The sequence below is a fragment of the Lepisosteus platostomus genome, chromosome 24 (assembly GCF_059453375.1).
Source record: "Lepisosteus platostomus isolate fLepPlt1 chromosome 24, fLepPlt1.hap1, whole genome shotgun sequence".
NCBI classification, from domain to species: domain Eukaryota; kingdom Metazoa; phylum Chordata; class Actinopteri; order Semionotiformes; family Lepisosteidae; genus Lepisosteus; species Lepisosteus platostomus.
This window is the reverse complement of record NC_142634.1, coordinates 16,700,490-16,725,241: the sequence shown is the minus strand read 5'-3', so window position 1 is coordinate 16,725,241 and position 24,752 is coordinate 16,700,490. Positions and strand designations below refer to the sequence as shown.

The 24,752-nt window shown below is 46.9% G+C and overlaps 1 protein-coding gene across 4 annotated transcripts in view; it reads left to right on the top strand.

The window, feature by feature from the left end:
• The window catches only part of osbp2b (oxysterol binding protein 2b), a 95,230-nt gene that overhangs the window by 64,539 nt on the left and 5,939 nt on the right, over positions 1-24,752 (top strand). For all 4 annotated transcript variants that reach the window (XM_088618319.1, XM_088618322.1, XM_088618320.1 and 1 more), the window contains 10 exons: positions 470-665; positions 2,643-2,760; positions 6,991-7,057; positions 11,346-11,513; positions 14,823-15,068; positions 15,280-15,400; positions 18,074-18,177; positions 20,203-20,298; positions 22,128-22,312; positions 23,069-23,289. In XM_088618319.1, the coding sequence (XP_088474445.1) occupies positions 470-665; positions 2,643-2,760; positions 6,991-7,057; positions 11,346-11,513; positions 14,823-15,068; positions 15,280-15,400; positions 18,074-18,177; positions 20,203-20,298; positions 22,128-22,312; positions 23,069-23,289 (1,522 nt within the window). The remainder of the gene's footprint in view (positions 1-469; positions 666-2,642; positions 2,761-6,990; positions 7,058-11,345; positions 11,514-14,822; positions 15,069-15,279; positions 15,401-18,073; positions 18,178-20,202; positions 20,299-22,127; positions 22,313-23,068; positions 23,290-24,752) is intronic.

Genomic DNA, 24,752 nt, shown 5'->3' with positions numbered 1-24,752 from the left:
GCCTCCATACTTTTTGCCCATTTCTTCTGATCCCTAAATAAACTCTTAAAAGGTGTTCCCGTGACGCAGTGGTTTGGGCCCTGAGCTTAAATCCTGGGATGCTATTTGTGTGGGGTTTGTCTGATCTCCAGTGTTTGTGTGGGTTCCCTCCAGTTTCCCCCCAGTCTAAAGACAAGCTGGTAGGTTAATTGGCTTCTGGGAAAACTGACCCTAGACTTGGTGTGTGCACGTTTGTGTCCGACGTCACCGGGATGGACTGGCGCCTTGTGCCTGTGGCTTGATGGGATAGGCTCTGGCTCCTCTGTGACTCTGTACAGGACAAAGCAATTAGAAAATGGATGGATTTGTGTTTTCCACTGTCCGGGTTCTTGTGAAAGCAAGTTTTCCAGGTCCTTTTACCAGAATAGGAGCCGTCCGGGGCGACGGGTCGCCAGACTGACGTGTTTTCCTGCTGTGCTGTTCTGTGCAGGCGTGCCGTGACTTCCTGGACCTAGCCGAGAGCCACAGCCGGAAATGGCAGCGAGCCCTGCAGTATGAGCGAGAGCAGAGGATCCGCCTGGAGGAGACCATCGAGCAGCTAGCCAAGCAGCACAACAGCCTGGAGAGAGCCTTCCGGGAGGCGCCCACGCTCGCCAACCCCCCCACTGCCCCCAACACTGCCCAGGGTCAGTCTGTCGCCGCGCACGCCCGCCTGTGTCTCCGGCACCCCCTGCGGCACGGAGCTCCCAGCTGAAAATACCGGCCCCTTTCTTCCAGCCACGGGAACGCTCCCAAAGGACGCATACTGTAACACCAGCGCCCTCCTGAGTCACAGTAAAAATCACCTGTTTAAACCCAGTCTGAAAACTGGATGAACCAGAGGAGTTTGTTGTTTATTACTTCAGGCCAGAGAAGGACAGATTCTGTACACGAATATCTTTAACCACAGTTTAAAAGCTCTGAATTGTTACAGGTTTAAGGAATTTAATTTTTATCTCTTGTAGCAATATGCTACATAGTTTAGAACATGAAGAAGAGGCCAGAAGGCCGTGTTGAAAGTTTCGCTCTTTAAGATTCACTTTCTAGGGTGGAACTTATTTATAAAGGAAAATAATAAAGGAAGCAGAATCCTTAAGACGCACAAAAGCATGTGAACCGGGCAGTGAACAAAAGAAATCCTATCATTTCATGTTCAGGTTAAACCAGCCTTCACAGGTGCATTTTTTTAAAAACAAAATGAGGGTTTCCTCTGTGAGGAATCTTTTCCGAAGTGAGTGAGAGGGAGTCTGTTTGGCCTCAAGCAGGAGCCGGAAGATGCGAGTGAGTGCTCTTCGGTATACAGTACACAGACCCGCGCGATGAGACTGGGCCGCAGGGTGACAGATACCGCTGCTGCTAATGGGTAGACTGCAGGGCATGAGTCACATTAACAGGTTCTGACTCGCCCCTTTCTAGTTACCGTTTCTCGTCGCTGCGAGGGAGAATCGGGGTGTGAAGAAACAGGGAGTGAGCACACCGAACCCCGTGAGCTGCGGTACAGCGTCATAACCCGCTTTGTGTGTGCAAGGGCTCGCGTGTTCTCCTCTCGCAGCCAGCCCTCGTTATTGAACCAGCCTGGCGGAGTAGGCCTCAGCCGCGCTGCACGTGCCGCAGGTTACGTGATGTCAGATGAGACTGGGACAAGGGTCTCGCACCTCATGGCTCTCCAGAGCGTTCGAGCCTCTGGTGGCGCAGGGAGTCTGGCGTCCGTTCGGGAGCTCCGCAGAGCTTGAGAAAACCGTTCGAATCCAGGGCCCCCCTGCGCACCCATTCAGGTCCCCCTGCCAACCCCCAGTACTACAACAGAGTTCAGCCCCAGCGGTGAGGGGATTAAAAAAGGTCACAAGAGAACTGCAGATAAGATCAAGAAGATACAGACGAGAGGGGATCACCTGGCCTGTCTTACTTGTTTTGGTTAAACAAAGTTTTGAGTGATCAGAACAGTGATCAGCCAATCAGCAATTTCTGACAACTTTGGCCATGAATCACAAACATTATGTAAGTTTATGAAGATGAAAATGGTAAACCTTAATAATCGGGGAAGGAGCTGCATTCCTTTCCTCCAGCTGCAGCACTGGGAATCTGGGCGTTGCTGTGGCTACAAAAGGCCTGGTACACCACAATAATAAGCAGGCCAAACAGTTGGCTCAGGGGAACACAAGATACACAGCTGCTCTTCGGCACACCACTCGGATCCAACATCTTCCTGAAAGTTTCCTCAGTTCAGTATTAGTTTTTGATTATAAGCAGATTATTTCATAGTTTCCTGTGCTTTACAGAATTATACAACAGTTGACAATATTGTGCAGCAACAGCAGACCAGATATGCACTGATGAGAAGGAAAAACACAAACGCCCAAGAGGAAAGAAGAATCCTCTGGGAGTCCCAGGCCTCATGGTTAACTGTAAACTAGACTGAAACAAGTTTAGGTTTACGAGGAACTGTCTGATTACTGTGTACTGTACTTGTCATGTGTAGTTTCAGAGTCTCCCGCAAGCAAGACATGCGCAACGATAGGACCAGCAGGAGAGAGGTGACCGTGGTGGGTTTCTCTCGGTGTTTCTGTGCGACCGGCTGCGATACAGCGGGTGATTTTCTGCCGGTCTCTCTGGTTCCCCTGCAGGGAGTGTGCGGCCTTTGAAAGGGGAGGCCAGTGACGAAGATGAGGAGACGGAGTACTTTGATGCCATGGAGGACGCACCTGCCTTTATCACAGTGACCGCAGACCACAAGCAGCACAGGTGGGTGGGGCGGGAGAGGAGAGACGAGGGCGTTGTGAAGCTGTCATACAGTTCCACCCTGAAGTGGTAGCGGGCTGATAGAAGGAGCTGGCCGAGGTAAAAACCTTGGGTACTGAACCCACTAAAGATGATTTTTAAAAAGGCATTTGTTACCTCTGGTTTTAAGGGCCTTGATGAAGAAGAGGGTCGCACAGTCGCACAGTGGTTAGCGTTGCTGCCTCGCAGTGCCCCAGGCTCAGTTCACTGGGGGAATTGTCTTGCATGGGCGTCCCACCCAGGGGGTACCCTGCCTTGTGCCCGTTGTTTGCTGGGAAAGACTCCAGCTCCCCTGTGACGCTGAACTGCATAAAGTGGTTAGAAAATAAATGGAAGGAGAAATGTTATCATTCTGAAAGTTCACCTTGGTACGTTTACAAGAGTATTTTGGGATGTTGACTATGTTTTACCATTTTTACCAATCTGTGTTTCTGAGATTCAGCATGCCTTTACTGTGCTTTACATTGGACCATCAACCCATCGACCTGATTGGAGTTACAAACCGCAGTCTGCAGTTATAGGCTTTTAGAGGGAACAGGAGGAGATTGAAATTTGCATTTTTACAAGTAGTTCAGACACTATTCTTTCAGTCAGAATGTGTAGCTTCTGTATGATATATTACCCCTCATTGAGTTAACATTTACACAGAAAAATTGAGTATGTGTATTCCCTGCAGAAATAAATTAATTGCAAAAACTGCACTGGAAGAAAAACCATGAATATTAATGCTAGACAAAATTGTATCGCTTTTATTCATTTCTACTGTTTGAATAACACAGCATGCCCTTTTTGATTACTAAAATAGTTGAGAGTAGATGTATTGCATGGGAGCCAAAATGAGATAACCGATAAAAAAATAATTTAAAAATAATTTAAAAATGTGTAAGCAAAACAAATGTACTTCTTGTCTCCTTACAGTGACTTTTATTTGACTTGCAAAATGATAGTTTTCTTTTTTTTTCATTTTCAATGGCCAGTGGTAGTAGAAATAGCACTTGGCTATTCTGCTTGTGAATGTCATCTGGGGGCATGAAACCATAGCGGCCTGAAAACTGATGGTCTTTTCATTAGGATGGATTCCAGTGCTGAACAAAATCAATCCCATAACACCGAGGTGTTCAGGAGAGTGCAGAGACACGGGTTATTTGGTTTGGTGTAGCTTCATTCAATTTTAATGAACCTTCCTATCAGATGAGCAGTTCTGTATATTCCCGATGGCTGGGGGTGTCTGAAAAGCAGCTGTTTAATTAAACATCGGTGGAATTGCAGTTCATAGACAGAAATTACTCCCGTCGTCTGGCTTTGATACTTCCTTATTAAACCAGAAGCAGCAGCCAGCTGAATGAGAGCAGAGTGTCAAAGTAATACAGGAGCAGAAGAGTGAAAGAGTCAACTCCTGCCGATCCTGGCTGTGCTGGTTTGAAGATGGCATCAGAAATCATTTTAAAGGATCTGCATGGCCAATACGTTACATATGGGCACGATGTCAGTGTCTTAGAAAACTACAGGCTTCATTTCTCAGCCTCGTGGACAATGGAGAGAACAGTCATGGAAGGCAAAGGCAAAACCTTTCTTGGTTTACTTGCCCAGCCTGTGAAACCCGTTGATATAGATGGTTGCTGAACACTGTTTTCTTCAGTTATTGCTCCGACTTGCTCTCCCACAGTGCCAAAGGGGAGCGCTCACAGCAGGAATGTGTCCCGCAGACCTGTCTGCCCCCGGGGGATCAGTGGTGGGGAGGATAGTAGAAACCCCTCAGGTTCATGTCTGCCCAAACCCTGGTGCCACTCAGCCATTCGCACAGCAGTGTGCTGGAGAGTCCTGCTCAGCATCTGTGAAAGACATCGTTAAGGCCTAAGCCCGAAATAGTTCCTAGTGCTTTTTACAATCAATAGTGCACCAAGGTACAGTCACTACTCTTTACAGAACACATTTTGTAACACCTCGTACCTTGGAGAGAATGCAAGGTGCAATAGAAAATGTAGTTCATTAAAGGTCAAGAGTCCTTAGTTTTGCGGTTTTAATGATGAGGTTGTCATAATAAGATGTATGGCCGCTAATAGTGCCTGGCAGTAATATTCTTCAGTCACCCTGCTGTATTACTGGGATGAAAAGAAAAGTTATTGTTCTGTTTTTTCCTGTTTGCCTCTTTGACTCGCTGGTCTAGCTCGCCTGTCTTGTGGGAGCAGCGATGTGTGCGTAAGGCAGGAGGACAGCAGAGAGATCAGAGGGCTAGGCAGGAGGTCAGGGGTGTGGGCTGTGTGGGTCACCAGTGGAGCACAGAGACTGGGGTGCATCCATGACCACCTCCTGATCGCAGGCCAATTCCAGTTCTAGGTTCCCGGGATCCTAGCAGGCGCTCTTGATCATCCCAGCTTGAATCCTGTTGTAATACGGCTGTCTTCCCGGGCATCTTGACCACACATGCTATATCAAAACAATTATCGGCCAGAGAGTCGGCAGCAGGCGATTGAGGTGGGATACACAGTATAATTAAACCCTTGGAGCTTTGGCTGTACTTGACATGTTGTAAAGCAGTCCTGAACCAAAGTTTTGTTTTGTTTTCATGAATGCTTTTTGAATTTTTGAATTCAAGTTTTGAATGCTACGCATCCACCTCTCAGCTCACTTTGCTACCACCACAGTAATAACGGAGTAGGACAGAAACCCCTGGGTGTCGCTTGTCTGCTGGTTTCTTTAGTCTGAGATGAAATGCTGAGCCCACATGGAACACACACTTGCTTGTTTGTAGTCATTCAAGTGAATTATTCACAAGTTTCTTGCTTTATCTTGAAATCCTGAGCTATACTCTTGTGATGTTTCCCAAAGGCCTTGTCTGAATGATTCATGCTCGAAAGAGGTATCCCCCCAATGGTAGGGCTGTATTGTGGATAGGCACTGCCCTGAACCTCAGCCAGTCACTGCACAGATTGATTTAATTGCAGTCGCCCCTGAGATTACTAGTCCCTGAGTCTACAGACTGACAGCACTGCCGTCTCTGAATCTACAGATGACAGGTACAGGACAGGAACTTAAGCATCAGCAGCCAGTGACTTTTTAAATAACATTGCAGAGATGATTTTTTGGGCTTCAGGTCCACGTTTAGAACAGTAATACCTCTTCCCTAAATCTGGAATCATCTGTGAAGATGATTACTCATTCCATATTTATTTTCTGATTTTTTTGGAAGGCATATCTGTGAATCAGAGCAATGGGAAATGTGCACATGAATCCCAGCCTGCCTTAGCTTCAAGCTCCTTGTCAAGTTTGCTGTAGAAACACACTGTGCCGCATCAGGAGAAACTATTCTGGGCACCAGCTGCTGCTATCAACAGGAGGGAGGAAACTGCAGCATACAGGCACAGTTAGACTGGGTGATGTCCACTCTCACTTCCCTCGGATGAACGTTCTCTCGTTGCACAGCTAATTGAGGAGACCATTGCACCTTACCCCTTACCCTCTGCAGTCAATACGCTGCACTGGTGTCTGGCTGTGTTGGATCTGATCCTTGCTGCCAGAGACGCAGCTTGTTTAAGGGAATTATGGACATTCGTGCACTATAGTCACCCAAACCATAAATCTACCTTTCCTCGACTGTTCTTTTCAGAATCGTGGGCATAGAAATAGAATGGACTATATTTTTCTCTGTGAGCAAAGATCCACATGGTTCTGCATAGACTGCCTGTAATATAACACCTCACTGTCAGAGTCGTAACAATCTCCCCTCTGATTATTGACTAATCACCTCAAAGCCTGATTGTCTCCGCAATTCCTTGTACTGCATACACATGTAAAGCCATGGAAAAAAATGAAAAGAAACATGCAGGAAGTTTCTGATCATTAGTAAACTGAAATGTACAGTAAGTAAAAAAAAAAAGTCAAACAAAGATGTCGGTGCCTGGGTATGTTATGAAGGCCATCACTACCAACTTTTTATAAATTCCTCCTGTGCTGCAGAAGGCTTCCCATGGGGCTTAACTAGTCTACTGCTGTGAATATGATGGACATCATTCGCTCTGATCCTTCCTCACTTTAATTCCACTTCTCAGCCCTCTGCAAAACTGATCACCGGCAGTGAATACTTTCATTATTCTGCAGTACAGGTCTGTGCTTTATAGGTCAAGCTACGGGCAGCCTGGCCCATGAAGCAGGAGTTCAGCTCCTGGCTGAAACGCGCTGTGTGATCTCTTGCAGACGTTCAGGGAGCAATCTGAGTGGCGCAAGCGGAGGACAGCATAATGACTGGAACCTCGAGGACCAGGTGAGTATCCGAGTGTTTTCAGATTGACCCAAGGCTGTTGGAGCTCCCCAGCCCTGCGTCCGAGCAGTGCGCACCGAGCGAATTCCGAAACAGCGGAAATGTGTTTGATAGCAGTGTGATCTATTTTAGGTTTTACAACCTACAGAAGCAGAACAGCAAGTGTGTTTAGTTTTTTTTTCCCTTTATATGTTCAATATATATGTGGGAAGCTCTTCCTGCTTCAAAAGTACTGTGTGTTCTCAGAGGAGTTATGAGAGGGTTCCAGTATATCTAATCGTTTTTTTGGCTGGAGTAATCTAATCTTTTTTTTTTTTTTATTTCTAAACCGTTTTGTTGTGTAGCTTTGAAATATTGACAGGAGATGGCAATACAGCAGATGTATTTTTGGCAGGTAATGGAATTGTAGTCGTATTTTTAGCAGTGAAACTGGACAAGCGGTGCAGAAGCCCGTGAGTCTGAATTTTTGTTTTATGAATTAAATGTGAAAACACATTAAGGGTCTAGAATATCTGGGCAAGTGTGGCTTGAAATATAATAAAATTTACACAGCACAGAAAATTTAAGGGATGAGGATCTTGCTGCTCACCCCAAATTCTAATTCCCAAGGATAAAAAGAAAAGCACAGGGTTGGTGGGTTTTTAATTGTTGCTGTGCATAGCAGGATGAGCAGAGCAAAGTAAAAGTCAGTACTCGTTTAAACATCATTTGTGGAGCCAATATCACACATTACATGCATGTGTAAACGTAGAGTATAAACACTGTTGGCTAACAATAGGACCCTGAGTTCACTTCGGGGGCCAGATCCCTTCCACCAGAAGCCTGAATTTAAAAACCAAAGAAAGAAGATGGGACATGGACGAGAACAAGCATGTGTTTTTAAAATGAGCCTTGAATGCAGTCTGAGAAGCTGTGGCACTCCGATGATGTTCCAGAAGTTGCAGGTAGAGATCATCAGACAGACGCCTGGTGTTTGTACCTAGGGCTGTAATTCACTTTTCTCTTCAGAAAGGTTATTTTAATATGGAAGGATTACTCCTACACAAGTGTGTCGCAAAGCAGTGGACTCCTATCGCTTGCTCCAACTGCAAGTATCATCTTGCTATCGGGACAGTTTCTGCTTTGGCAGTTCTTTGATGAAGCAATGCAGCCAGGGCATTGAAAGTGAGGATGGGGGAACAGAGTCCAGGGAAAGCTCTGAGACAAAGAAAAAGGCCAGTGTTTTGAAATTCTGCCCATAACAGTTCTCATGAATCATGACTCAGGTTGCAACATGAACATCTGTCTTGTTAATGCTGCAGCTTGGCGGCTGGAACATGGTGCAGTTGTCGTGATATCTTATCTGCAAACAGAGCCCAGGCCGCAGCTTGTGAAAGAGTGAAGTCAGCGGAATGGGAAGACGACTTTGGGCTGGCAGAGGATGAAATGTTGAGATGGTTTCACTGGAACAAAACAAACATTGGCTAACAAGATAAACACCTTCTCCAGTTTTCCCAACAGCTGGAGCTTGTGGAGAGCGAGAAGAGAGAGAGAGTAGGAGAGTGAGACCTGTAGACAGCCAGTACTCCTCCTTCTGAGAGAGAGAGGATAACCAGTACTTCTTCTTTTAGAGAGATGGGGATAACCAGTACTCCTCCTTCTGAGAGAGAGAGGATAACCAGTACTTCTTCTTTTAGAGAGATGGGGATAACCAGTACTCCTCCTTCTGAGAGGGAGAGATGAGAATGACTAGTAGAGCCTGGAGAATTGTGACTAACCTCCCCAGATTTCCCACACAGTATCTGGCCCATGCGAGTAGTGCATGGAAATGGTGATGCTGCTGGTCCCACTTATTGCAAAAGATAAGAGATGGGAATGTGTTGTTCTCTCCCTGTAGGGTCACACCTTGGTGACTGTGTGCGAGGAGCAGGGAGGATCGGTGTGAGGCATGAATGAGTGAAGTATGAGGCATTCATGTAAAAATAAGTACAACCATTAACGATAAAGTTCTTAAAACTGTGTGGAATGCAATTTTATTCAGTCTTTCATTTCGCGCACAGCAGTTCAACCTTCTTTAAAAGCATTAAAAGGAAACCTTGGCAGAGAATTGTGCAGAGGAAACTGGATGAGTGACACTGGAGAAGGATTCAGACTCTCTTTGTCATTGACATGTTTTCTGAGCATTCCTCCTGAGAGTGTTCTCATCAGTCTCAATGTCAGACATCGAATGCTCTCAGCTCACACCAAGAAACTTCTTTTCTTCAGACATAATTACAAGTAGTTTTGTCCTTTCTGCGTTTTTCTAAGCATCCGCTTTCCAGATTCTTCAAGGGACTTGGGGAAAAGGGAATGAAATGACTTTGCATCTGAAATTTACTGTTCTCTGCATTGTAAACACAGTGAGAGGCTTCGCAAAGCAGTTAGACTTTGAATCAGATTTCCTCTGTTAAACTGAACTAAAACGTTTCATTTCCAGGGTCCTCAGGGAAACTCGCATCAGGGAGGCCGCGTGGTAGTGTTGGTTTTCCTAACATTTGGTTATTCTACGTGTAGAGACTGAGGGATTCGAATTCGGATATCCCTCTGTCTCATTTCTGTTTTCTGTACATACTCTCTTTTCTGTGTGAATATTTGGGGGATTTCTGTCATTGCTTCAGAAATCATTTCCGTCTTTGACAGTGATTCCAGAAGAGTTCTCTTGCTAAAAGATTTCTTAAAGCACATTGCCAGAATGAGTGGTAGGAAACAAACTGCCCTCATACCCTATTCTTGTTCTAGCTATTCCACACATGCAACGCAAGTACAGGATTGTCCTGGAAAAGTCCCCTATCCTTCCTTATGTCTGGATTATTTTTCTTTTCTGAAGCTAAGTTCAGATAAAATAATAATAAAGATCGCAGTCTGTATATACCACTTTCATTCAGAAGGATCCCAAAGTGTTTTACAAAGAGGTGGGAACACAGTTCTTCCAAGTCTACAGCCGAGCACCAACCTGGATGATACGCGGCACTCATTCTGTACCAGCAAATTCCAATTTGGAGAGCTTTATTGGCATGAGTGAAATAGATTTGTTACCAACTAGTCTGTACTTATTCTTGTTCTTATTCTGTACTTGTTATTCTTCCTTTTTAAGAATTACTTTGTCTGTCCCTTGTTCGGTCTATAAAAAAAAATGTCTGCAGTATTATTGCTTCATACTGTTCATACATATTGGGAGAAACTCTTAAGGACATTTTCTTGTTAATTTTTTAGTGGTTGTTTCTTTGATCTGTCTGCCTTCTTAAAGCCATAATCTGCATCTGTTTATCTGACTCTGTGGCTTAATTAAGCAGTAGACATCTGTTCTCTTTTGCTAGACTGAGCTTTTCTGATGCATGGCTTCAACAAGATTTTTGATTGGTTATTACATTTCCCTTGGTTTGCAAGCTATTTGATGACTTTATGATGTGGAGAAATTATGGCTGGTGATAACCTTTATTATTTTTTTCACAGTGAAGTGCACAGTAGCGTAAAAATAAAAACAAAATTTGGTAACTGTGTGTGATGAGTTAGATGTAGAACATCTTGCTTGTGTCTGTGTTGAAGGAATCTTTGTCTTTTAGGAGTTAACTCTTAAGCTCTCGAGAACTGCTTTTCTGTTCTGTGCATTCCCAACTGGTTTCTTCAAGGTCTCTCGATTGGAGGTGTAACTCAGGTTTCCTGCGCTTGATTCAGCAACATGACAGGGAACAGGGATAATTACCTAATAAAGTGTCTTGGTTAATTGCCCAAGGCTGACCTAACTACCTAACTTTCTAACTTTGTTAACACCTTATATGGAAGCAAATTATTACAGACCAATCAAAAAATATGTTTTTGTATTGAAATTTTGCTCATCTCATCTTCAAGAAAAAAAAGTCTATTGCTGTCCTAAGAGAGGCAAGCTGCTTGCTCCATCTGTCCACCTTTCTTTATTGGAATAAGAACGCTGCAGCGTGGTTTTCTGGAGTCTTGTGGCTTAATGAGAAAAGGGTCTTATCAGCAACGAAAAAAGGGTCCAGGCATTTAAAAATAGCTGTATTGTCTCCAAATTAAAGGCTTTGCTTTGAGTTCAGTAAATCACCTCAATAGACTATTAAAGGCATAATAAAATGTTAAATGGAATGAGTTAGAGGGGATTTCAGTATCTCAGTTTATTCAAACACTGTTGGGTGCCGTGCCAAAATTGAAGTGGAAGGTAACAAATATTTCCTCACAGCAGGAAGTACAGTATGTGTGTATTTTTGAATCGTATTCCAGGTTTTTAGCGCGTCCTCGTGTCTGTCTGCCGCAGGGGTTCGACAGTCAGCACCAGGCCAGCTGCAACGACTCTGCTGGGAGTGAGATCCAGCTGCACAAGAAGAGGCGGTCCCGCATCCCGGACAAGCCCAACTACAGCCTCAACCTGTGGAGCATCATGAAGAACTGCATCGGCAAGGAGCTGTCCAAGATCCCCATGCCTGTGCGCCACCTCTTCTGAACCGTTTGAAAGCAGCGCTCTTTCCCCTCCCCTCACCCGCCGCGCCCCGGATAGCGCAGGTCTCGCCCCTCGGCCTCGCTCAGGGGAGACCGAGACACAGAGGCGTGCTCCCCACGACACGCCCACCTGCAGAAGCATTCATCATTTGAGCGAGACGGCCCTCTGAGTCTGTAGGCTCCTGGAGAGTCGCTCCCCTGCTGGGCGTCTCACCCAGGCTGGCCGCTTGGAGAATCCCAGTGCAGTTGTCTGGGCATATGGCCTGCGCTTGAGCTGGCGAGGCCTGGACAACAGCACTCAGCCTGCGTGCCATGAACGCCTGCACCCCTTGAGCCTCCCCTGTCTTTCTTTTAGGGTTTAGTCCTTTCTGTTTAGTGCAGTTTGAGGACCACAAAGATCCAATATGGTGCCCACTCCCACAAAGGTACAGAAATGCTATTTTGACAACCCTTAAGCCACTGAAGTCAAACGTCACACTCCTAATCTTCCTTCACGCAATGTTTGCAACTCCCAATAAGTTGTTTCCATTCAGATAAAAATGAGTATTAATGGACTGACTCAGATCTGCCACAGGTAGGTACAGTAGGTTCTATTCACTCTGATAAAATTCTGAATGTCATTAGGAACAATCTATCTTTATATGAGATAACCTGCAGATTTCTTTTAATGCCTCTTTGCAACAGACAGTTATTTGCATGTTGAAGCACGGCTGTCTTCTAATTTGTTTTGTATAATAAGAAGACTTTTAAAATCCTAAAGCTCTGCTGCTGATTAGTTGTGTTCCAGTGCATTTAGTTCTAATTAACCGCAGTCTCCGGGACAATAATGGATTAAGAAAATTAACTATTGCCCATCATCCGTTTCCCATCCCAAGCTTAGAGAATCGTCAGAAGGCAGTGAGTTTCTCTCCTGCCCTGCGGTCTTCGTTACTGTTAGCAGAGAGAAGAAGCCCCGCCCACTGCTTGTAGTGCTCAGCCTCTTTGGCCCTGTGATTGGTCAGTCTCAGCCACAGTAAGAGGCACAGCCCGGAGCTGAACCTGAAGTCTCTCGGCCATTGGCTTCCCCAGGCATGCTGAATGAGTCCACTCCTGAGTCCTAGTTTCCTACAGGTCTGGAAAAAATATAGATAACATTCCGACAGGTTTGTTCTGCAGATCCTCAGGTAATTAATCTTGAGTACAGCTATGAACAACTGTTCTCTCAACACAAAAGAATCTAAATATCGGAGACCATTTGTCTCAGTTATTAGGTCACTGTACAATACCGTCTCTCTGCTGAAAGTAAAGCCGCAGTGCTGTTAATCATTTCTTGGTCCCCCAGATGCGGCCAGGCTGACATTTAATTGCTGCTGTGCCTGGGAGCGAATGTGGCTGATAAGTGTCAAGGAAGTAAAGATCCCTACTTTCCACAGCTGGGGCCTTGTGCTGTTCTCTTCGGTTCCCATTAATCTGCAGCTTTTCACCCGGCGCGCTGCCAGGCTCCCCCTCCCGCGCAGACGAGCGAGGGCGAAGGATAGGGACAGGCCTGCAGGCTTAGCCTCTGGGATTGCTCCATCACTCCAGGCGGCTCACCAGTCCTACTGCGCTCCGTATGTCCTAGAGTACCCTTTCCTTTCTGATCGGCGCTGTGTGCTGTTAGCATTTGAGGGAATAGAACCTAGCAACCTGTTGCAGATCTGAGTCAGTCCATTAATACTCATTTTTATCTGAGTGGAAACAACGTATTGGGAGTCACAAGCAATGTGGGAAGTGAGATTAGGAGTGTGACACTGAAGAGTAGCCAATAAGAGCACTTCTGTATCTTAGTGGACATGGGCACTGATGTTTCGTAGTCTCAGGTGTAGGGAATTTGCAAGCTCTGTTTTTGTTATTAAGAGATATTATTTTTATTAGTAGGTGTTATTTCGTGTTCTCCAGAACTCTACTGGGAGTGTTTTTTGCGCTTAAATTACATCTAATGATAAAGATATCAATATTTCTGTATTAAAGACATTCTTCTTCATTTGGAGAAGACATATGCCATTTACTTGTGAAATTGACTTTGTGAAGGTTAAGATTCATTAAGATGAATCCTTCATGTAGCTCAGTTTAATTAGAAGGATAATGTCCTGCTATTAATAAAGCCCGATAATGGGAACTGCTCACTGCACTAAAGTCAAAGCTCATTTCAATTTGATTCCACAGATGCAATGTTGTCACCATAAAGCTGTTCTAAGTAACTATCCATGAGTGATTTCAGTCTAGAAGCTAATTATGTGATGACACCAAGACTCAGACAGCTTTTATAACTAGTGACACCAAATTACATAGATGAATTTAGACCTCATCTGCTTAAGAGCTCGTTTTCCAGAACTAGAGGCCCCCTTTTAATCTGTCAGTCAGACCCCCCCCGTGTGCTTCGCAGTGTTTCGGTAGTATCGCTGCACTCATCCGGAGACAAAAACTGCAAACCACAAAGGAAAATAGTTTGGAAATCCTTGGAAAAAATCTGTCTATATAAAGAATTGATTGCGTTGCGCATTAATGATCATGCTGTAATTCCAGTCTCCCGTTACCTTGTCAATGAGCTGTAGAATGATTTTTTGTTCTCGTTGCCCCTCCATTCTTTATTAACATTGTAAGTAATAAGTGTGTGCTAGGAACAACAGCTTTTGGTAGGAGTAAGTGGATCTTTAGGGTCGCTTTACTTGCGTCTGGCTGTCAACTGCTGAGGCAGGGGTAGGATCAGTTGGGTGCCCGATGACTCAACGGTGTCGTGTCGCGATGGCGCAAAGAAACTCACTGTGTCTCTCCTCTCTCCTGACGGTGGGGGGCGTGAGAATTAACACCGGTCCCCAGCCAGCGAGATGAGAAGGGTCTGAAACACTGGCGTATTGTCCCCTTGTCCATTGACATTCCACAGCTTGTGTCAGCCACCACGCTGCTGCTGGAATCACATGATACAGGCTCTGATGTAACTGATGAGCTTTAGAGGGAATGATTGGGGGAAAGACAGCCCTGCCACAGACTTTGTGTGGGCTTCCTTGTAGACTCTCTGTAGCATTAACCGTAAATCATGGAGGTGTATTTACTGTAAATGCAGTTAAGTGTTGCAAGAAGATGTGACCCATGATTTAAGCTCCGAAAATCTCTGTAGGCTAACTACCTCACACGTGTCGCGAAGCGATCAGTTGGCAGGTGACCCCAGCCCTGCATGCTTGTGGAGAACGCGTGACAGTCTGAGCCGCCACTTGGAGCGAAAGCGCGTGGTGCCGGCCTGCACACTGACCACGTCCCCACGGCGTCTCCTGCGCAGGTGAACTTCAACGAGCCCCTGTCGATGCTGCAGAGGCTGACGGAGGACCTGGAGTACCACGACCTGCTGGACCGGGCGGCCAAGTGCGAGAGCTCCCTGGAGCAGCTGTGCTACGTGGCGGCCTTCTCCGTGTCCTCCTACTCCACCACCATCCACCGCACGGCCAAGCCCTTCAACCCGCTGCTGGGAGAGACCTACGAGCTGGACCGGCTGGAGGAGCATGGCTTCCGCTCCCTGTGCGAGCAGGTCAGGCACGGGCCCGCGCTGGGCGAGCACGGGAAGCACACAGGTGCAGGCCCTGGGAGAGGGCTGTGGTTCCCGGCCAGGTGGACGTCCTTGCTTGGACCACGTTTCCCAGAATGATGTGGGGAATGAGCAGCTGGTTTGGCACAAATCAATTCATCAGATGATGCAGGGTGGCCAAACCAGTGTCTCTCCTCTTCCTGTGGTCCCACAGGTGAGCCACCACCCACCGGCTGCTGCCCATCATGTCTACTCGCGGAGGGGCTGGACGCTGTGGCAGGAAATCACCATCGCCAGCAAGTTCAGAGGAAAATACCTCTCCATCATGCCACTGGGTGAGTGCACTGTCCTGGGCCCGGGCACTCCTGCGGCATGCTGGGAAAAGAGTAGTGGGCCCGGGCACTCCTGCGGCATGCTGGGAAAAGAGTAGTGGGCCAGCATTTCTCAGGAATACTGGTAAAAGACTATAGCAAATGTTCCAGGACTGGAATAGTTCAGGGACTAGAGTAGGGATCAGACTCTTTTTTCAATCTTAAACTATTACCCCCAGGTTACGTGGAACCTGGAAGATGTTAACCTTGTGTGAGAGCCTGTTAGACAGGGTAAGTCCAGTCTGGAAACCCGCTCTTCCAAGCGGTTCATTGTCCCCAGGCTGGACTGTGCCAGTGTGCATTTTTCTTTTCCCGCTAGTCTCACACCCCTGCCTCCGCCCCCTCAGACTGGGCGTCGACTTTTAGCGGTGCTCCCCGCGGCTCCTCCCACTGCCACACTGTCACAGCACACTTGGCTCAAGAATGAAATCCGGAAAATTGTGCTTAAGGAACAGTTACCAGAACCAAACTCTTCTGTAGATCCCGGACTGCATCCATAACACGGCACGCTCATGTTGTTCTTCCGGCTTTACTGCTTTGACTGTGTGACATTTAGAGGATTTTCCGACACAGTGGATTTGTGGTGCTGTTTTTTTTTTTTAATTACATGCAAGCTTAAGAAGATGTGATTTTAATAAGAGCTTCCTCTCAGACAGCAGCAGTCCAGCGATCCAGCTAACAGTGAGACATGACAGCAATGAGTCACCCAACCGCTGTCACACCTCGGTTTTTCTGTTTCTTTTAATCTGGGTGATTGCTTTGATCTAACTGGCAAGCGGCCGTCTGCCCTTGCATCAGGAATAGCAGCGGTGTCATTGAAGGGCCGAGTGTAAAAACTGGCTTGCATTATAAAAATGTAAGCATTTCTCCGCGATGTGATTAGCAAACAGTCTGCGCGCTGTCAAGTTCTAAAGTCTGGAAGTTGTGCTCTATGCCGGCTATGACAGTTACTGTATGATCTGTACACACGTGCTGGAAAAGCAAGGCTTCCTCTTTCCCGTAGGAAGGCATGTAATTCTTTATTAGTCTGGGAAACACTAAATCAATCTTTAGCATCCGTGCTCGAAGTAAACCAAAAAATCTATAAAAGTGCTGCTTCTTCTGTAATTTCCACAGTTCTTTCTCCGTTTTGCTTTTCCTCAAGGGCTTTTGGAGTTGCTCTTAAGAAATCGTTTGATTTCGCAAGAGCTGCCAGAGTTTTTAGGAACACCAGCTGCTGGGAACAGCCATGACCTTCTGTCAAACAAAATGCTGCTGTCAAAAAAACTTGCAGGCACACTAGAGTGGGGTGTCTCTCGTCTCTGCTTTTGGAGACGGAACACAAAGATTCTTCCCTGAAACAAACAAAAAATCTGTTTGGACAATCGCTACAAATGTACAAATGCGGTCTGACGCAACATACTGACAAACACCAGACAAGAGAAATGGAAGACAGAAGGATCTACACTCATTTTTCACAAGGGTGACAAGGGCTTTAGATTCTTTGCTAAATCAGCCGCTCACAACAAAGAGGAGTATGCCAGATCAAGCAGTCTCTTCTTCATGTGCTTGTAGGTCATCAAATTAGCAATGTAGAGCTTTTCATGATTGTAAAGGATCTCAAAGTGCTTCAGGCTATTAGTCCATCTAATTCAATAATAAAAGAGTACAACTCTGGGTGTGAAGGCATAGCTGAGGAAGAACTCATTAGTCATAGCTCTCATTGCTCAGTCTGATAAATAGATTTCATTTTATGTCTCTACTGTATATTTATTTGTTTAATCCACATCTGTAAAATAACATCTGTAATCTTACTGCATTTCCATAAGTCATTGGCCAGACTAATCTTGCTGCCTGGTTCCAACTTACTCTGTGTTACTTGCACACAATTTAGCATTGCTAAATGAATTCTAGTCATGTTTAATCATTTATAGTACCCCCTATACTGTGATGATTTAAAGGTACAGTACTGTGCCACTGGAATGCACCAGCGTTAACATTTAAAAACGATCATGAAGGAAAGTCTTCTTTCAGTGTTTAAGCAGATATATTGATGAAATACAGATATCTCTTAGAAGAAAGTTCTAAGTTCAGAGTTGAGTATAGGGTAGCTCTAGAAGAAAAGGTAGCAGCACACAGTGAAGGTACATAAAGCTGGCTTTGACAGACTGCAGTGCTCAGCACGCCGCCCTTAGAAAACCAGACAAATTGATTGGTGCCAGACCACCAAAAACTTTGAAAAATGTGCAAAACTTAAACTTTGAAGCCCTCTGGGCCCTTCTCGATACACACACTGGCTGTTTCTGTGAAGCACTGACAGCAGACACACTGCGTCCCATCCAGCCCCAACACTGCCTCGCGTTCTGCACAGAACATCGCCGATCTGAGCCGACTGCAGCCCCCCCAGGGCTTGCGGACGTCATCTGTCTCGGAGTGTTGTTGCCTGGGAGCCGCCGTCAGACCCAGCGACAGTGAGGGAGGAGTATAAAGCTGTGTGCAAATACAAAACACCGCCAGACTCAAACAGCTGCGTGTGCATACAAAACCGGGATCGTCTTGCGTGTGTCACAGAGAGACAGAATTAGGCCATCTCTCACTCTCGGTGGGCTTGCCCTGATTTTTATTATTTTTTTTGTTTTTTCCGTTTGCTTTTCCCAGGTGCCATCCATTTACAGTTCCACTCCAGCGGGAATCACTACGTGTGGAGAAAAGTCACATCCACGGTCCACAACATCATAGTGGGGAAGCTGTGGATTGACCAGGTGGGCGTTCCCTGCAGCTCTCTGCTCAGACGGAGGGCGTTCACCCATCTGCTCCTGGCGTTTCAGTTCTTGATGGTTTTGCGGTTTTCTGATGGTCCTCTGCTTGTCGTCTTTTCTGCTTAGAGAAACAACATCATGGCTGTTGATGTTCTTAAGAAATACCGATGTGTTTAACAGATCTCACCTGCTGGGCGGGCTGGGGTAAGGGGACACAAAGGTTCAGTTCTGTCACCAGACAGTCACAAGTCCAGACTAGGCCTCTGTCCTAATTCACACTGATTCTCAGTAATCCCCTCCTCAGCAAGACCCATGATCTGAAATTCCCTGGCCATTGCATGATTTCTTTTGAGAATTAATCACAATGATAAATACATTCAGCGTCGTTTTCAGATTAAAAGCCTTTGTGCCGACACATTGACCCAAGTTGCTGTCTTTGCCAAAAACCACAACAGCCACAGCCGTGTCGTTACTGAGCAACGGGGTCACTGAGGCGCTGCACCCCAAATTTGGCCTGCTGGCCCCATACCTTCACAGGTAGCCATCTGAGAGGGTTTCTTTTGCTATGGACAATGGCTATCAAAGAGGAAAGAATAATAGAAATGAGTGCAGTAGAGTAAACAATTCCTGCACCTCATATTTATGAAGAGTTTTCTGCTTCAGCAGGTTCACACCCATTCCTGCTGGGGTCTTTCAAACAACCCAGCCTGGCCAAGCAGTGAGTTGTGATGTAGCTCTTTCAGGACGTCAGCTCCCCATGACCAGTGGAAGTGTCTCTCTGCCAAATTTGTCAAATGAGGAATGTAATTCCTTCACAAAAAGGGGGCAATAAGCTTTTGTGCCCAATATCCTCATGTAGAGGACACCCCCGACAAGCAAGATTGCCGTGTCCCAGCGGGCTGATCCTGCTTTCCTCTCTATAAATATGCCCTCTGAGGGGACAGCTAATTCAAGGCTGACCTGATTAGAATGCAGTGTCTCTGGGGGCCTCTGCCGTTTGTCATTTATAACCCTCAACCGCAGCTTGAGTTCCTACGAGAGTTCAACTAAAATGATCACAAAAGGGGATTTAGAAATAACCTTATAAACACTCTTTTATCTGCAAGACCCCAGAGGGGTGTCCTGGAGCCCTAAGTCCAGTATCTGCTTGGTGCACTGATGTGTCCCGTTCGTTCTGTTCTGTAGTGCTCGACAGCATGCAGCGCTGTTTGGAAGCAATCGGAGTTTTCCAGTTGAATATACTGCCTTGAAGTCATGGCCAGCTCGGTGGTGCAGGGGTTAGCGTTGCTGTGTCTCCGAGTGTTCCTCGTGTGGCTCTCTGGATTGAGAATCTGGACGAGTGTGGGTGATGTAAACTAGTGGTCCCACTGTGGTGGTCCGAGTTTTCTCTGCTGTTTTTTTATGTAGACATTGCTAACTTTGAGAATGACAGGGCAGTTTTCATTAGTATGGTTAGAAAAGCTTACCTGCCTGAAGTGCCTCATTTGTTTATGATTTATGTTTAGGATTCCAGACTCAGCTGGGGTTTTAATCATTAATTGGTTCCTGATTAATTTACTTTGATAAATGGTTTATACTGTGTGGATGTCTATGGAGATACAGACTTGACCTCACGCCTGATTTGCTACCAGAAGATTAGATGAATTATGTGTTAAATCCACTTCAAACCTATCATTCCAAATAACACTATTTTAATACGTGATATATGTTAACATGGTGGATTAGTGAATGCCATTGTCTCAGAACTCTTCCCAACCATGTTGTTCTCTGCTTGGAGACGTCTTTTTGACAGAACGGAGCAGAGCGTACTGAGCTTATGAAGTCACTGACCATGCATGAATGGCAACAAAGATCACATGTGGAGGCACAACGCAATTAAGAACTGAAATGCCAGCGGGGTAAAAAAAATGAGTAATTAGGTCTCTCTGAATGGTTCTGCCTGAGTTAGTGCTGAGGCCCCAAGTTGAATGGCTGCCTGTCAGTGCCTTGTGTCCTCTCTGACTCACCGCCTGTTGCTCCTCTCCGCAGTCGGGCGACATAGACATTGTCAACCACAGAACGAAGGAGACCTGCCAGCTGAAGTTCTCTCCCTACAGCTACTTCTCCAGAGACGTCCCCCGCAAGGTAAGAGGCTCCCCGTGGCAGGAGAGAGCTGCTCTAAGGATTTGCTCTGCAAAGCAGACGCTGACACAGACCACAGACCTCCCCAAGACTCTGTTGACAAGCAGTTACTGTAGTAGCTGGTGTCTTGAAAGGTGGCTCTTGTTCTGGTGTTTCTTCTTGTCCTTGCAGGCCAGAAAGAAACAGTAGACAGGGAACAGGAAAGTCATTTTGGAAGATAATTAGTTGTTTTTCTTTTTCCCATGTACCTTTGAATGTGGCTTTCAGTCTGAAAATTATCAGCCAGTGCGATAGATCAGATGGCTCACAGCACTGATTTACAGAAGTCGTCTATCTGCCTTGGCTTCTGCACACACGACTCTTTCTAGATTGTGGTGTTTTGTGGGCTTTATTTCCATCTTCACTCAGTTGGGCACTTCAATTAAAGAAGTGTTTTCCAGGTCTTGGTGTAAAGGTGCATTCCAGTGGCACAGTACTGTATCTTTAAAACCGTTCTAAAGTGTGAAAGGATGAAGGTAAAATTCAGAACAGAATAGAAGCTTCCTTGCAAATGGATTGGTTGGGGTGGTGTCTGATAAATACCATTGGTACTGAAGCTTCCAGCCTAAAAGGGTAGCTGATGTCACTGCAACTTTAAATCTGTCCTGTTTGAGTGAGCGATAACAATGACCAGTTTCACAATGAATTGCAATAACCCCTTCAGTTGTTACACAACCCCTTGAGAAACTGTTCTCTTTGTGGCAAAAAATATTAGACACACATCTCAGTCCCTGGCAGACTTGAGGTTCCGATGCATTTGCATGTCCAAGCAGCTTTAAGATTGTCTTGACCCCTGACGCCTTCGTACTGTAACAATCGATTACCGTCCAGCCAGCTCGGCTCAACGCCCCTGTTCACTATCTTCCCTGCCTCTTCAGGCGTCTCCTTCGAAGGTGGCGAAGATCGTGAACAGGTGAGTTCAGCTGAGCTGGATGGAGAAAGCGAGTGGCAGATCTCACCTTGATGAGCAGTGGAGAATCGAGCCTAAAACTGGGCTTTACAGTGTTTGCACCTGAATTCCCCCCCATGATCTGGCCTCCAGGCCCATCGATGATTTAGAGCAGAGGCAAGCACTGGCAGTCCTTTAGTTACAGCTTTTCGTTTTCTGGCATCCTTTATATCTCAAACTGTAGCACCTTAATAAAACAACTTAAGATGGATAAGAAGTTAAATAGTTAATTAGAATTTAAAATCAGTTGTGTTTTACTGGGCCTCAATTTCATACTAATTGAAAAGTGCCTCTAAAACCTGCAGAATCCCTGTTTTGTGTGCAGGGCGAACGTCGGGAACCGGCGACTGTAATGCCACGCGAGCTTCACTTGTTAAAGATGAACTGCGCCCCCTGCTGGAAAAGACTAGCAATTACATTTTTCAGTCCAATTTCTACAGACACCTCTCCTTTTTACCTGGTTATAGGCTGGGTTCCATGTAAACTGCAACTTATAGAAAACACCTTGAAAAAAAGCTCTGTAAATCTCTGTTTTTTCAGTTCATAAATAATGTGGGATTTAAAGGTTCCAGTCCACTCCTGACAGCAAACAGTGGGCTCAGGCTTAGAACCGATAACAGTGTTTTCCTAGGTCAGGCTCAGCTTAATAAATGTGGTTTAGACTATAATAATAATAATAATTTTATTGTTGTCCTTGAAATGTGATTTTAATCTCGTGTGATGGATTGCCCCGCCGTTGCACAGGAACAGCTCACAGTTCAGAGTGGCAGGAGAAGGGGGTGTTCCTGCTGGGGGGGCTCTGTCGTCCCTCCTCTCTGACCCTCTCCCCGTCTCTCCGCCGCAGGTCGCGGGTGTGGCGACGGACAGCGAGGGCAAGGCCCACTACATCCTGTCGGGCACGTGGGACGAGAAGATGGAGTGCTCCAGGGTCGTGCACAGCAGCCACGGCGCCAGCAGCTCCGAGGGCAAGCAGAAGACGGTGTACCAGACGCTGGCGCCCAAGCTGCTGTGGAAGAAATACCCCCTCCCGTAAGTGGCCCCGCCGGCCTGCCCCGGTCCTGTCCTGGTCCTGTGGCGGGGTCGGCCGGCGGCGCAGACTCGGTCGAGCTCTGGGGAACACGAGCACCGGGCAGAAGCACGGTCAAGCCAGGCCAGCGTCCGATCCAAGAGGCCGTCGTTACTCCTGGAGTGCTTTAAACCGACGCCTGCTGTACTGTAGGCGACGGGGTCAGAAATAACTGTTGTAGGCGAGACCTCAGGAGTAACTGCAGGGAGGGGATAACCGCTTCAGGGGTGGCACCTGGGCCGTAAGCGGACCATGATCCCAAAACGATTGTCAGTGGTGCCTCATCGGCACCCACTTATGGTAATAATACAGGGTGACCGTGGTTGTGCCTGGACTGTAAAACCCTCTGTAACAGTGCTGGAGTCTGGGACGCTGTGGGGGACGAACCTGGTGTGCGTCCTCTCCCAGTGTTCTCCGGAAACGGCCCGTCTCAAACCTCGAGTGAACTCCTGGCTTCTCCGCGCCAGTCGAAGTCTTCGGCTTCGGAGCAGCATGGCGACGGGGAAGAGCCGGAGCTGGGGCACGCCTCGGGGCCGAGCGGGGTCAAACCACCGTCTCCATGACAGCTGGGGACGGGCGCGGGGAATACCCACCGAAGCAACACATGAGGGGCCTGTCCGAGGCGCGAGAACGCCGCCGCGCTGGAGCCGGGGGACTGCGTGGACAGGGTCCCCTCCCGCCACGCTGGCCGCTTCCTGAGTGCGCGTCTCTTCCCCCAGGGAGAACGCGGAGAACATGTACTACTTCTCCGAGCTGGCGCTGACGCTGAACGAGCCGGAGGAGGGCGTGTGCGTGACGGACAGCCGGCTGCGGCCCGACCAGCGCCTGATGGAGGGCGGCCGCTGGGACGAGGCCAACGTGGAGAAGCAGCGGCTGGAGGAGAAGCAGCGGGCGGTGCGGCGCCGCCGGGAGGCCGAGGCCGCCGACGCGCTGGACGGCGGTGAGCAGGGATTGGCTGCCCGGGGACCAATCGGCGATCAGAACAATAGTGTGGCGCCTGACGTGGCATTGACCCATAGCTCACGTCAAGCCAGGCACAGGGTTTATGTATTTTAACGCTTCTTGTTCTTTTCACCTGCATTTCTCCAGTTGTTCCACCCACTGGTGCATCCAGAGTGAGGTTAGTCACCACCCAGAGAAAACACAGCTTTCCATGTAACGTTCGTGTGATCTGGTCTGGAGTTTTTTTTCTACTTGACAGTATAGGCTAGTGTTCTTCAGACCTTGATCCCAGGGATCTCAATGGCTTCTCGTTTTTCATTGCTCAGGGACTCCCCTTTCGTTACCTAACAATTCAGTGTTCAGTTCAGCTCTTGTATGGCGTGTTAAGCAGGTATCTATAAAATCGGTTGTGTTTCCGGTAAGACTATCTTTGTACAGTGAGGGGTATTGAATTGGGCTGCAGCCATGTGTCAGAAATCAGGAACCAGGGAATGAGATGGGTCCAGGGTTTTATGACCGATAGCACACTGTTATCTGAATTGCCTTAAAGCACAGTTGGCAGTTTAAAGATGATTAGCTGACTGTGGAGGCGCTGTTGTACTCATCATAGTATCTCCAAAAATATCTTCCTGCTCCCGAATCTGTGCAGCGATTCTGTAGAGCTTCACAGCTCCTCCTCACTGATCTGTTGGCCAAAGCTGGAAGCTGGCAGCCAGGCCTGTCCTGCCGTTAGTTGTATGGCTTTGTAAACCCAAACTGAGACAGAGACGACTCAGATCACGTCTTGTCTTCTTTTTCTACCGGGGCCGGACTTCATCGGAGTGAGTGAGTTTTTCCCTCCCCAGCCTCACCACCTCCCATGAGCTCAGCAGTGGCAGTATCCTAGGCCTGTCCCACACGCCCCCTGTTCCTCATTGTGCTGGTGTGCTAACTGCAGAAGACTGAGGACAGATTCATGTCTGATGGTGACTTAGATTTCCTCCCTCCTGAAGTGCACTGGAAAACCAGGACTGTTCTCCCTGATGTGTATGTGTGTGATAAGCCACCTCCTTGTAAGAATGCTTCTCACTTCCCAGCTCGAGCTGTGCCTGCCTGTCTCTTGTCTCTTGTGTCATGCTGTAGGTAGAAGCACAAAAATGTGTAACATTAATCAGTTCAGTAAAAGGACCAAATGGCTGCACCTTGTTTGGGAGCGTTCTAAAATTTCTTTCTTAAGTTCTTAGTACTCATGTGAGCTGTTGATACACAAGGCTTAGAGGTGAGATGAAATAATGGGTGATTGCATTTTTTTTAAATGCTTTTTAGCTTTTTAACAAGTGAAATGTTTTTTACACATTGTTTCCAGCAATGATCTGAGCCTCCCGGGAGGAAGTGTACCTGCTGGTTAGGAAATCTGAGTTGGGCTGACCTCCTGTGTCAACCCACGGCTGACCAGGTGGGGGAGTGACTGGGGGCTTGGCC